The sequence below is a fragment of the Triticum aestivum genome, chromosome 4B (genome assembly GCF_018294505.1).
Source record: "Triticum aestivum cultivar Chinese Spring chromosome 4B, IWGSC CS RefSeq v2.1, whole genome shotgun sequence".
NCBI lineage: Eukaryota > Viridiplantae > Streptophyta > Magnoliopsida > Poales > Poaceae > Triticum > Triticum aestivum.
Window position 1 is genome coordinate 14,818,822 of NC_057804.1, and position 10,699 is coordinate 14,829,520.

The 10,699-nt window shown below is 52.4% G+C and overlaps 1 protein-coding gene and 1 non-coding gene across 2 annotated transcripts; one reads left to right on the forward strand and one right to left on the reverse strand.

The window, feature by feature from the left end:
- Nucleotides 1–225: 225 nt before the first annotated feature.
- Nucleotides 226–2,768, forward strand: LOC123090601 (63 kDa globulin-like protein). Its single transcript, XM_044511915.1, has 5 exons — nt 226–910; nt 996–1,171; nt 1,253–1,315; nt 1,542–1,850; nt 1,946–2,768. Exons 1-5 carry the CDS (start codon nt 259–261, stop codon nt 2,579–2,581), a joined length of 1,836 nt encoding a protein of 611 aa, XP_044367850.1. The 5' UTR covers nt 226–258; the 3' UTR covers nt 2,582–2,768.
- A 2,734-nt stretch (nt 2,769–5,502) lies between these two features.
- TRNAT-AGU (transfer RNA threonine (anticodon AGU)) lies at nt 5,503–5,576 on the reverse strand. The gene has a single exon. It is a non-coding gene; the product is annotated as a tRNA-Thr (tRNA).
- Between the last annotated feature and the right edge of the window lie 5,123 nt (nt 5,577–10,699).

Genomic DNA, 10,699 nt, shown 5'->3' on the forward strand with positions numbered 1-10,699 from the left:
ACACTCACCCAGCTCCGTCGCTCGGCGGCGTAGAGCAGGAGCACGCCACGACAAGCGACGCCCAAGCTGGCCCGCACCTCGCCGGTGGCGCGATAAGCACGGCCGCGCGACGTGGCGACCCGCCTCCCCGCTGGCACGCAGCTCCCCTCCACGTAGCCGCACCACGGCGCCACGTACAGCGGCGCGCGCGCTACAAATACGGTGGCTCGAGCTCCACTTCCCAGCAGAATCACACACACAGAGCTAGCTAGTTCAACAATGGCGACCAGAGCCAGAGTAACCATCCCTCTCCTCTTCCTCCTGGGCACAAGCCTTCTCTTCGCCGCGGCTGTTTCGGCCTCCCATGACGAGGAGGAGGACAGGCGCGGTGGGCGCTCGCTTCAGCAGTGCGTGCAGCGGTGCCATCAGGACCGGCCGCGGTACTCGCATGCCCGGTGCGTGCAGGAGTGCCGGGACGAGCAGCAGCAGCACGGAAGGCACGAGCAGGAGGAGCAGGGCCACAGCCATGGCCGGCACGGCGAAGGGGGGCGTGAGGAGGAGCAGGGCCGTGGCCGTGGGCGGCACGGCGAGGGAGAGCGTGAGGAGGAGGAGGGCCGTGGCCGTGGGCGGCACGGCGAGGGGGAGCGTGAGGAGCACGGAAGGCACGAGCAGGGCCGTGGCCGGCGCGGCGAGGGAGAGCGTGATGAGGAGCACGGGGATAGCCGCCGGCCGTACGTGTTCGGCCCGCGTAGCTTCCGTAGCATCATCCGGAGCGACCACGGGTTCGTGAAGGCCCTTCGCCCGTTCGACGAAGTGTCCAGGCTCCTCCGAGGCATCAGGAACTACCGCGTCGCCATCATGGAGGTGAACCCGCGCTCGTTCGTCGTGCCGGGACTCACGGACGCGGACGGCGTCGGCTACGTCGCTCAAGGTACCGTCCATCTTGTACACGTATCATGCATCTGCCGATCGATGATAACTAACGTGCGCATGCATGCATGCATGCACGCATGCAGGCGAGGGCGTGCTAACGGTGATCGAGAACGGCGAGAGGCGGTCCTACACCGTCAGGCAAGGCGATGTCATCGTGGCGCCGGCGGGGTCGATCATGCACCTGGCCAACACCGACGGCCGGAGGAAGCTGGTCATCGCCAAGATTCTCCACACCATCTCCGTGCCCGGCAAGTTCCAGGTAATTCAAACTAGATGCCGCTCGAATTTCTCGATTGGATAACGGCGCACTGACTGACTGACACGTGGATATCCCGTGCAGTATTTCTCGGCCAAGCCTCTCCTCGCGAGTTTGAGCAAACGCGTGCTCACAGCGGCTTTGAAGGTACGTACAGTACCAACTTCTCTTTCTTTACTCAAAAAAAAGGGTGCGGCTAGGTCGCTCAGTCAAGTGATATTGCATAAGAAGAAAAAGAAAAAACTAAAAAGAATATTTTTGTATGAATCTCCATGCAAAATCAAAGGACTATAGCATCGAAGACTTAGCAAAACTGAAAAAAGAAAAGAAAAACTCGGTACTCACACCCATGGACATGGACGTGAACGTGCAGACCTCGGATGAGCAGCTGGGCAGGCTGCTGTTCGGCAGGCGCCAAGGCCAGGAGGAGGAGTCGTCCATCTCCATCGTCCGCGCGTCCGAGGAGCAGCTCCGCGAGCTGCGTCGGCAGGCGTCCGAGGGCGGGCAGGGCCACCACTGGCCTCTCCCCCCGTTCCGCGGCGACTCGCGCGACACCTTCAACCTCCTGGAGCAGCGCCCCAAGATCGCCAACCGCCACGGCCGCCTCTTCGAGGCCGACGCCCGCAGCTTCCACGCCCTCGCCCAACACGACGTCCGTGTCGCCGTCGCCAACATCACGCCGGTGCGTCACCACGCTCGCTTAATTAGGCTCCGAGAAAAGCATTTCTACCGGCGCTTGATTTGATTACGTGACATGCATGCATGTGTCAATGGCAGGGTTCTATGACCGCGCCGTACCTGAACACGCAGTCGTTCAAGTTCGCCGTCGTGCTGGAAGGCGAGGGCGAGGTGCAGATCGTGTGCCCGCACCTAGCCCGCGACAGCGAGCGCCGCGAGCACGAGCACGGCAAGGGCAGGCGGAGCGAGGAAGAGGACGACGACCAGCGGCAGCAACGCCGACGACGCGGGTCCGGCTCCGAGTCCGAGTCCGAGTCCGAGGAGGAGCAGGACCAGCAGAGGTACGAGACGGTCCGCGCGCGGGTGTCGCGCGGCTCGGCGTTCGTGGTGCCGCCCGGCCACCCGGTGGTGGAGATCGCCTCGTCCCGCGGCAGCAGCAACCTCCAGGTGGTGTGCTTCGAGATCAACGCCGAGAGGAACGAGCGGGTGTGGCTCGCCGGGAGGAACAACGTGATCGGCAAGCTGGACAGCCCCGCCCAGGAGCTCACCTTCGGCAGGCCCGCCAGGGAGGTGCAGGAGGTGTTCCGCGCCAAGGACCAGCAGGACGAGGGCTTCGTCGCCGGGCCCGAGCAGCAGAGCCGCCACGAGCAGGAGCAGGAGCGCCGCCGCGGTGACCGCGGGCGTGGTGACGACGCCGTGGGGGCGTTCCTGAGGATGGCGACCGGCGCGTTCTGAGGCTGCATGGCCGCTGGAGACTTGTGTGCTGTGTGTACTGTGTAGTGGTTCGTACGTATGCGGGAGTAGAATAAATAAGAGTGGCACGGGCTCGGTACGATGATGTAAGTTGCCAACCTACCGACTACCAAGGCATGTCCATGTCAATACATAATAAATACAAGGGCGTTGCGTCTCTTTTTCAGTATCTTCAGTATCTTCCTCGTGGCCAGGAAAGAGATAACGTGTACTGTTAGTCACAAAACAATTAGTCCAGTTTAGCTACGGAGAATTTGGATCGATTTTAAATGCAGGAAGGAGAAGGAATTACTCTTCCGGAGAGAAGGAAGGGCTCATCGTCATCACCCCATTACCCATCTTAGATCATCTCCAAAAGGCGCGTCAGGTTTTAGCTCACGCCGGCTGATCCGCGCGCTCCAGCGGTGGCGGGAACTTACCGCGCGCGGGAGAGAGCGGCACGCGGCGCGGTAGATTTGACGCGCCGCTTAACGCGCGTCTATAAATTGCCGCGCTCGCCACGCGCACAGCACAAGCCACGCGCCCTCTCCTCGCAACCTCGTCGCCTTGCCACCACCGCGCCATCATGCCGCCACGCCGCCGGGGTGCTTCGGGCTATCGCGGCGTCCGCGAGCGCTCCAACGGCTGGTACTCCGTCGAGATACGGTCCGGCGACGTCCGGCTCGGCCTCGGGACGTTCCGGAGCGCGCAAGAGGCGGCCCGCGCGTACGACGTGGCGGCGTGGCGCTTGGACAGGCCCCGGTCTCAGATGAATTTCCGGGACGTCTTCACGCGCGAGCAGGCGCAGCGCGTGGCCCCTCCGTCGCGTCTCATCACCGACATGGACCATGCCGACCACGCTCGGCGGCAGCGCCGCCTCCTCGTCGCCAAGGAGGACGAGCGAGCCATGACGGAGTGGCGTCGTCGCCACCCGGAGCACGTCGTCGATGAGCATGCCTACTGGGCGGAGAGGACGGCAAGGCGCCGCGCGGAGCGGGCTGACCGGCGTCAGCGGAAGGCATTGACGAACGAGCGGTGCGACATAGTTTCAGCAGGTGGGAGGTCGTTCTTCACCGCGGACGACGAACGTTGGGACGATATATGGATCTCAACCTCGGACGACACCGACGAGGATGATGGTGATGGTAGCGACTTGGAGTAGTTTCTATCGCCGTATGCCGTAGTAGTTTCTATCTATCTATCTATTCCGTATTAGTATCTATCTGTCTATGTATATCGAATTATCTATCTATGTATGTCGAACTATCTATCTATGTAAAATATCTCGTATCGTTTTTTTATTTATGCAAAAAAATGTTTTAAGAGCGAGCGCGCTGTATTTTTACCATGCCTGCTAGAGCCGCGCGCGCGCGGCTTTACAGCGCGGCTGCTGGAGCAAACGCTGCGCGCCGCGCCAAACCGACTGAAGCGCGCACGGCAAACCAGTTTTTTGTGCGCGCCGCGTTCGGCGCCTGTTGGAGATGCTCTTAGGGTATGGGGTCGCCGGAGAAAAAGAGATGTATGAGGGTAGGAGCGGCACCGCCCGCCGACGGAGAAGGCAGACGGTCCGGACCATTTGGGCGGAGAAGGCAGATGGTTCGGACGACAGTTGTGGGCGGGTTCAAATCGAGATCAAGAGGAGGAAAGAGGAGGAAGACGATGAACATTTTTTTTCAGAGGTTGAAAGAAGAAGATCTAGCCATTCCTTTGCATCCAACCGCAGGGAACAAATCGACAAACCCCAAAAAAAATCCAGTCGACCATTTGCTACCACCCAAAAGAAGTGGACCGACCTCCTCTACCGCTCCTGCGGGTGACAGGGGAGGCCTCCCGCCGCCACCGGCCCGCGTCCCTCCTCTTCCTCCTATCCCCTCGACGCCGCCCAGGCACGCCAGCGGCGGGGCGCGTCTCCCCTTCGTCGTTTGGCTGGCATGAGACGGACCGATCGATTGAAGGCGTTGGGCTTGCGTGGGGCACGGCGGCGTGGCGACGGGCGCTCCTGGCGGCGGCATGTGGTCTGCGTGTCGATGATACGGTGGCGTTCTCGCAGCGCGGTATGGCGGCTGCGTCCGGTGCAATATTTGGCGGATGCGTGCGTCGACGGGCTCAAGTCGGATCCCTCTAGATCCGGTGCTTCAAGGCCGGAGGCCGGCGCAAGGTGGTGGATTCCGTCATTGTTCAGGTCCGATCCTCTAGATCCGGCTTGGCGGCCTGGTTTGGGTGCTCAAGTGGCCCGGCTGGGATGTTGCTCTGTTCCAGATGTCCTTCTCGATCCTCCTTTTTGAAGGGTTGAGCACACATGGCACTCTCGTCTCTGTATGTTTTGGTTGAAGGCTCTTTGCCGGATCCGAAGCAGATAGAGGTTTGTGGCACGAGATGGAGACCGGAGGAAACTTTGGTCGCTAGCTCGACCCGACATTGATGACGGCTTTGGCGTCGTTACTCTCCTTGGAGGCGAAGCCGAGGTCCCTCCTATCCACCCCTGACCCCCTCCCGGATGAAAGTCCAAAATCCATCTTGGATTGGGCGGCGACGGCGCCTTGCATATTATGTCCTCCATGGAGGCGCCGTCTTGGGAGGTTTGGGTGTTTGGGAGAGAGGTACTATGGGTGGTGGGTACTGCTGACAGTTGCAGCGGCGACGGTGTGGAGGTTGGCAGGAGGAGCGGCGTCAGATCTTAACAAATTTGTCTATAGACTTGGTTGAATTTTAGAAAGTTACACTTAGAATAATCATAAAACTTTAATTATTTTGAAACCAAAGGACTTCTAGAAGACAAGGCACGAATTATACAAGTATATAGAAATGTAAAAGCACTCGCTAAAAGGGATAGAAACGTAAAAAGAAAACAGTTATGAATTTTGAATTTATATAGCAGAAAGCAAATACAAGGGAAGAACTGAAACAAATTTAAAAAAGAAAAATGCTTTCATTGAGAGTTGAACTCAAGACCTCCCGCTTACTAAACGGGTGCTCTAACCAACTGAGCTATGAAAGCTCTAGATGAATTGTTTTAGCATTTGAGAAATGTCAGTGCTCAAAAACATTATTCTGCAATCTGCATCCAAGATACTGAAAAACAATGACGCCTTAGCACGCGTCAGTGTAACAACGCCATTGTACTGCCCTCTGTCCGGAATCACTTTTCAGTTTTGCGACAATGTCGAATATTGTCTTTGGAGGCCGAGCTCCATGGAGCTCGGTTTTAAAAAATTCAAATTTCATAAAATTTCAAGTTTTTTACATTTTAAAAAATCCTGAAAAAAAAACAAAGATATACATGAAGGCATAACACACATGCATGTAAATTTTCAAGGCAAAATACGTTAAAATGAGGGCTGTGAAAAAAAGACAAATTTGAGGCTTTTTAACATAGGATACTATTAATCCTTTTAGGCCATGAATTTGTCTTTTTTGTACAGGTCGCATTTCAAAGTTTTTCAGCCTGAAATTTTACACACATGCACATAACATCCTTGTTTACTTGCAAATTTTTTCAGATTTTTTTGAAATAAAAAAATTTGAATTTTATTTGTTTTCTGAAAAAGGAGGAGGCCGAGAGCCAAACGTTCTCGCGACAATGTGTTCTACTATACTACCAAAAACACCATTCTACCCAGTGATGAGGACGTGAATGCTGCCGCCTCTTGACGACGGTACGTTCGCGAGCTCCGGAAGATGCGGTGGGCATTCTGCGCATCGTCCTCTCCAGGATGAACTCCCCGTGAAGCCAAGGCCTCTTCTCTGCTCACCCTGGTCTCCGGCAGCGCCCGCAGTGGAATCGAACGGCACGCAGTTTTTTTTTGTGAAAATCACGTAGATTTTTCTTTTTGAGACATACGTCTTTTTTAGGGTAAAATCAAGCTTTATTTAGCAAAGTCCACAGAGAATGAGATACATCTTTGGTTATGGGGTTGGCCTAGCCAAATGTAACGCCCCGGACCTAAAGAAAATGCATGCTTGGCTAAACTATGTGCCTTAACATTAACGGCACGACCTTCAAAAGTAAATTTACAACTTAAATTGAAAGATATGCTATGAACCTCCGAGATGATAGCACCATTCGTTCCACGACTTCTGTTATTGATAGCTCCGACTGCTCCCTTGGAGCCTGATGCAACAACCAGGCTCTGGATATTAAGATCCCGTGCCAACGCTAGCGCCTCCCTGCAGGCTATTGTTTCCAGAATTTTAGGATTGTCGACACCTGCAAGTACGAGTGCTGAACTTCCCAGGTATGCTCCCGTTTCATCGGCAAACAGCTGCCGCTGCGCCTCCTAGTCCCTTACGGCAAGCAGCATCAACATGAATCTTCACATGACCCGCCGGTGGTGCTTTTGGGCGTCTGATACTTGCATTGGCCACCCGAACAGCTTGCTGAGTCTGGTTAAGAGTAGGTGCAGCCAGCACGTGGAGATCCTGAAGATACCTGTTGATGAAACCATTGATGGTTTGGGGGCTTTGGAATAGACCTTCATGTATCGCTTTCCGACGCGCCGCCCAAATAGCCCAGAGAGTAACCGACAGCTTCATGAAAGACTCGTGCGATAATGACATCATGAGGGTAAACATCCATTGTTTAACTTTCGGTTCTGTGTTCGTTGCAAGGGTTTGTGCCAGTTCTTCATCAACAAGGGCCCATGTGCACATTGACATAGTGCATTCCAATAGGGAATGTCTCCATGAATCTGGGGCGCCGCAGATGCCACATGCGCTGGAATCTGACATGTGTCGGTGAGCCCTGACGTCATTAGTTGGTATAAAGCGTTTTGATAACCTCCAAAGAAACATGCAGACCTTTCCCGGTACTTCAGTTTTCCATAGTCTTTTCCACTGCACTTCGTCCATCGTCGTGTTGGAGGGCCCAACCCTGTTTTCCAACCACGCTTCGCGCCTTTGTCTTGTACTCACTAGCATGCGATATGCCGATTTGACTGAAAAGTTGTCGTTCTTCTCCTGGCTCCAGCTCCAAAAGTCATCCACATTCATTGTGCACAAAGGGATACCCAAGATAAGTTGAGCATCCATGTTCAGAAAGGTTGCTTGAACCCTCTGTCTATCCCACATAGCCGAGGTCATATCAATCAACTCCGAAACATAGGTCGGTGGGTCGTTTAGCAAATAGCCATAAGGCCTCATCATCTCAGTGCGGGGCAGCCAATTGTATTCCCAAATTCTCGTGGTCTCTCCGTTACCGATACGCCGGACCAAACCCTGTTTCAGGATGTCTCTACCTTCAAGTATTACTCTCCATACTTGGCTCGGGGTGCTGCCTAGTTGAGCATTTAAGATTGTTCCATTGGGGTAGTAAATACCTTTGAGCAAGCGGGAGCACATACTGTCAGGGTTCTGCAAGATGTGTCAAGCCTGTCTGGCAAGCATTGAGAGGTTAAACAACTCAAAATCTTTAAAACCCAGACCCCCGTTCCTTTTGGTTGAGTCATTTATTTCCATGATACCCAGTGAGGTTTCCTCTTCCCTCCTTTGCTACCCCACCAGAACTTCCTAATCAGCTTGTTGAAATGTTCACATAAGCCTTGGGGGAGTTTAAAACATGACATAGAGTAGATTGGAATCGCCTAAGCCACTGATTTGACAAGTACTTCTTTGCCTGCCGTGGACATGGTGGTCTCAATCCATCCTTGGACTTTGCTCCAAAGTCTATCTTTGAGGTACTTAAAAGAGCCATTCTTGCTGTTACCTATATCGGACGACATTCCAAGGTACTTTTCATTAAGGGTTTCATTAGGCACATTTAACAGAGTCTTTATATCATTCCGAACACTCTATGGAACCCCCTTGCTGAAATAGATTGATGACTTCATATTGTTTATTCTCTACCCCGATGCTTGACAATAATATTCCAGAACTTGGTTCACCTCAGTAGCACCCGCACTATTTGCCTTGAAGAGCAGCAGGCTGTCATCAGCAAATAAGAGATGGTTAACCAGTGGAGCCAACGGTGCCACCTGTAACCCCTCCAAGTTGGATGACTCCCTTCTCGATTTTAACAGGCACGACAGGCCCTCTACAGCTATTAAGAACAAGTACGGGGAAATTGGGTCCCCATGTCTGATTCCTCTAGATGGTTTAAAGCCTTCAAGCTTCTTCCCATTAAACAACACATAAAATTGATTGTGGTCACAAGGCTCATAACAATACTTACCCAGTTTTCGGTAAAGCCCAACTTTAGCATTATAGCCTTGAGGTAGTCCCACTCAACTCTATCGTAAGCCTTCATCATGTCTAGCTTTAAAGCACATGATTGGTGTTTCTTTGCTTTGTTCCTTTTTATAAAATGTAGACACTCATAGGCCATGATAATGTTATCAGTAATCAACCTGCCAGGTACAAAGGCTGATTGCTCCTCTGAAATTATCTCTGGTAAGATGAACTTAAGCTAGTTTGAAATCACCTTTGAAGCAATCTTGTAAAGTACATTGCATAAACTGATTGGCCGTAATTGGGACAAGAGTGTGGGATTTTTCACCTTAGGAATCAAAACCAGAGTAGTTTCGTTGATACTCTCTGGTAACTCTTTCCCCTCCACAATTTTAAGGACTACTTTGGTGACCTCATCTCTGCACACATCCCAATGGCGCTGAAAAAAGTGAGCTAGGAAGCCGTCGGGACCCGGTGCCTTTGTGGGGTACATTTGAAAAAGTGCGGTTTGACCTCCTGGGCACTGTACGGAGCATTTAAGCTATCGTTCATCGTTGCCGTGACCTTCCGAGGCACCGTGTCAAGGACCCTATCCATGTCCGCTGGAGGGACTTTATCAGGTTTTTTCTTCTACGACGGCTGGCCCGGAGGTGAAAAAAATAGGTATTTTTTATCCCCATGCATGAGCCATTCTATTCTAGCTCTCTGACGCCACAATATTTCTTCCTGATGAAAAAGTTCTACCAGGTTGTCCATAGTTTTTAATTCAGCCAATGAGGGACCAGATCTTCCTCGGGAGTCGCACATCTCCTGTAGCTGGAGCTGGAGCTAGCAAATCTTCAGCTTCAGGAAAATCGATACGTGATCTAAAGACGCAATCTCTTTGTGCTCGGTGATTGCGTCCGGGAAGGCAACGCACCAGGCCATGTTTGCAACGCATCTATCAAGCCGCACTTTAGTAAAAGTTCCTCCAGAAACTTTTTTCTCAAAGGTCTAGCTTCTTCCAATGTAACCGAGATCCGTCAAGCCACACGTGTCCAATGCATTACGAAAGGCGTCCATTTGGGCTTGGCTTCGGCTACCCACACCGTCATGCTCATGTGCTTGGAGTACCTCACTAAAATCACCCATCACAACCCAAGGTAGGTTGCTAGAGCCAACTATCCCCTTGAGCAAGTCCCAAGTTTTATACCGCTGATTTACTTGAGCCTCACCATAAACAAAAGTAGCTCTAATTTTTGTGTCAACCAGTTCATCAACGATCACATCAATATGATACTCAGAGCAACACACAACCTCAATCTTTATTTCATCATTCCAAAAAATTCCTAAGCCACCACTTCTACCACGACTGCTCACAGCGAAGCTTTTATTAAAACCTAATGCTCCTACCATATTGTCTACTCGAGAGCCCTCAATTTGTGTTTCAACAATACATAAGATTAAGATTGAGGGGGCAAGTTGCCTCGTGAGATCACGAAGCCTTCCTTTTTTTAGGCAATCCCACGAAGCTTTATTACGACGTCACAACGTTTATAGAGACGAAATAAAGATTTCCGGGGTGCCCTAACCAAATACGACAGCCCACCCCTAACTTAAGAGTATGCTTCACTAGATTGTGAGCCTCGAAATTCGAGCTCTTAAATTCATGGACAATATTACAAATAGTAAATGACCTATTGAACTCTATTATTTCATGTATTATCGCACCGTAGCTTGCCAAACACTGTTGCTTGATGTCGTCCATCACCACCTTGCAATCACGAAGCCCTCCTGACATACGTTTATTTTTTTGAGGGATTCCTGACATACGTAGAATTTGTTGTTTCCGGCTCTTTCGAATGTGGCGATCCCCTCCGGCCCATTAGGCCTGCCAACTGACAACTTTTCCATAGGGCCGAATTTATAAAGGCTCTCCTAGTCTCTTGGTCGTTTGGGCCCCCGATCCCTATCGTTCGT

What these genes read in the sequence shown, in the direction of transcription:
- LOC123090601 (XM_044511915.1), top strand. Translation starts at nt 259, where the DNA reads ATGGCGACCAGAGCCAGAGTAACCATCCCTCTCCTCTTCCTCCTGGGC. An exon ending in CCGTGCCCGGCAAGTTCCAG is followed by an intron (nt 1,172 to 1,252) that starts GTAATTCAAACT and finishes TATCCCGTGCAG; the next exon opens with TATTTCTCGGCCAAGCCTCT. An exon ending in CCGTCGCCAACATCACGCCG is followed by an intron (nt 1,851 to 1,945) that starts GTGCGTCACCAC and finishes TGTCAATGGCAG; the next exon opens with GGTTCTATGACCGCGCCGTA.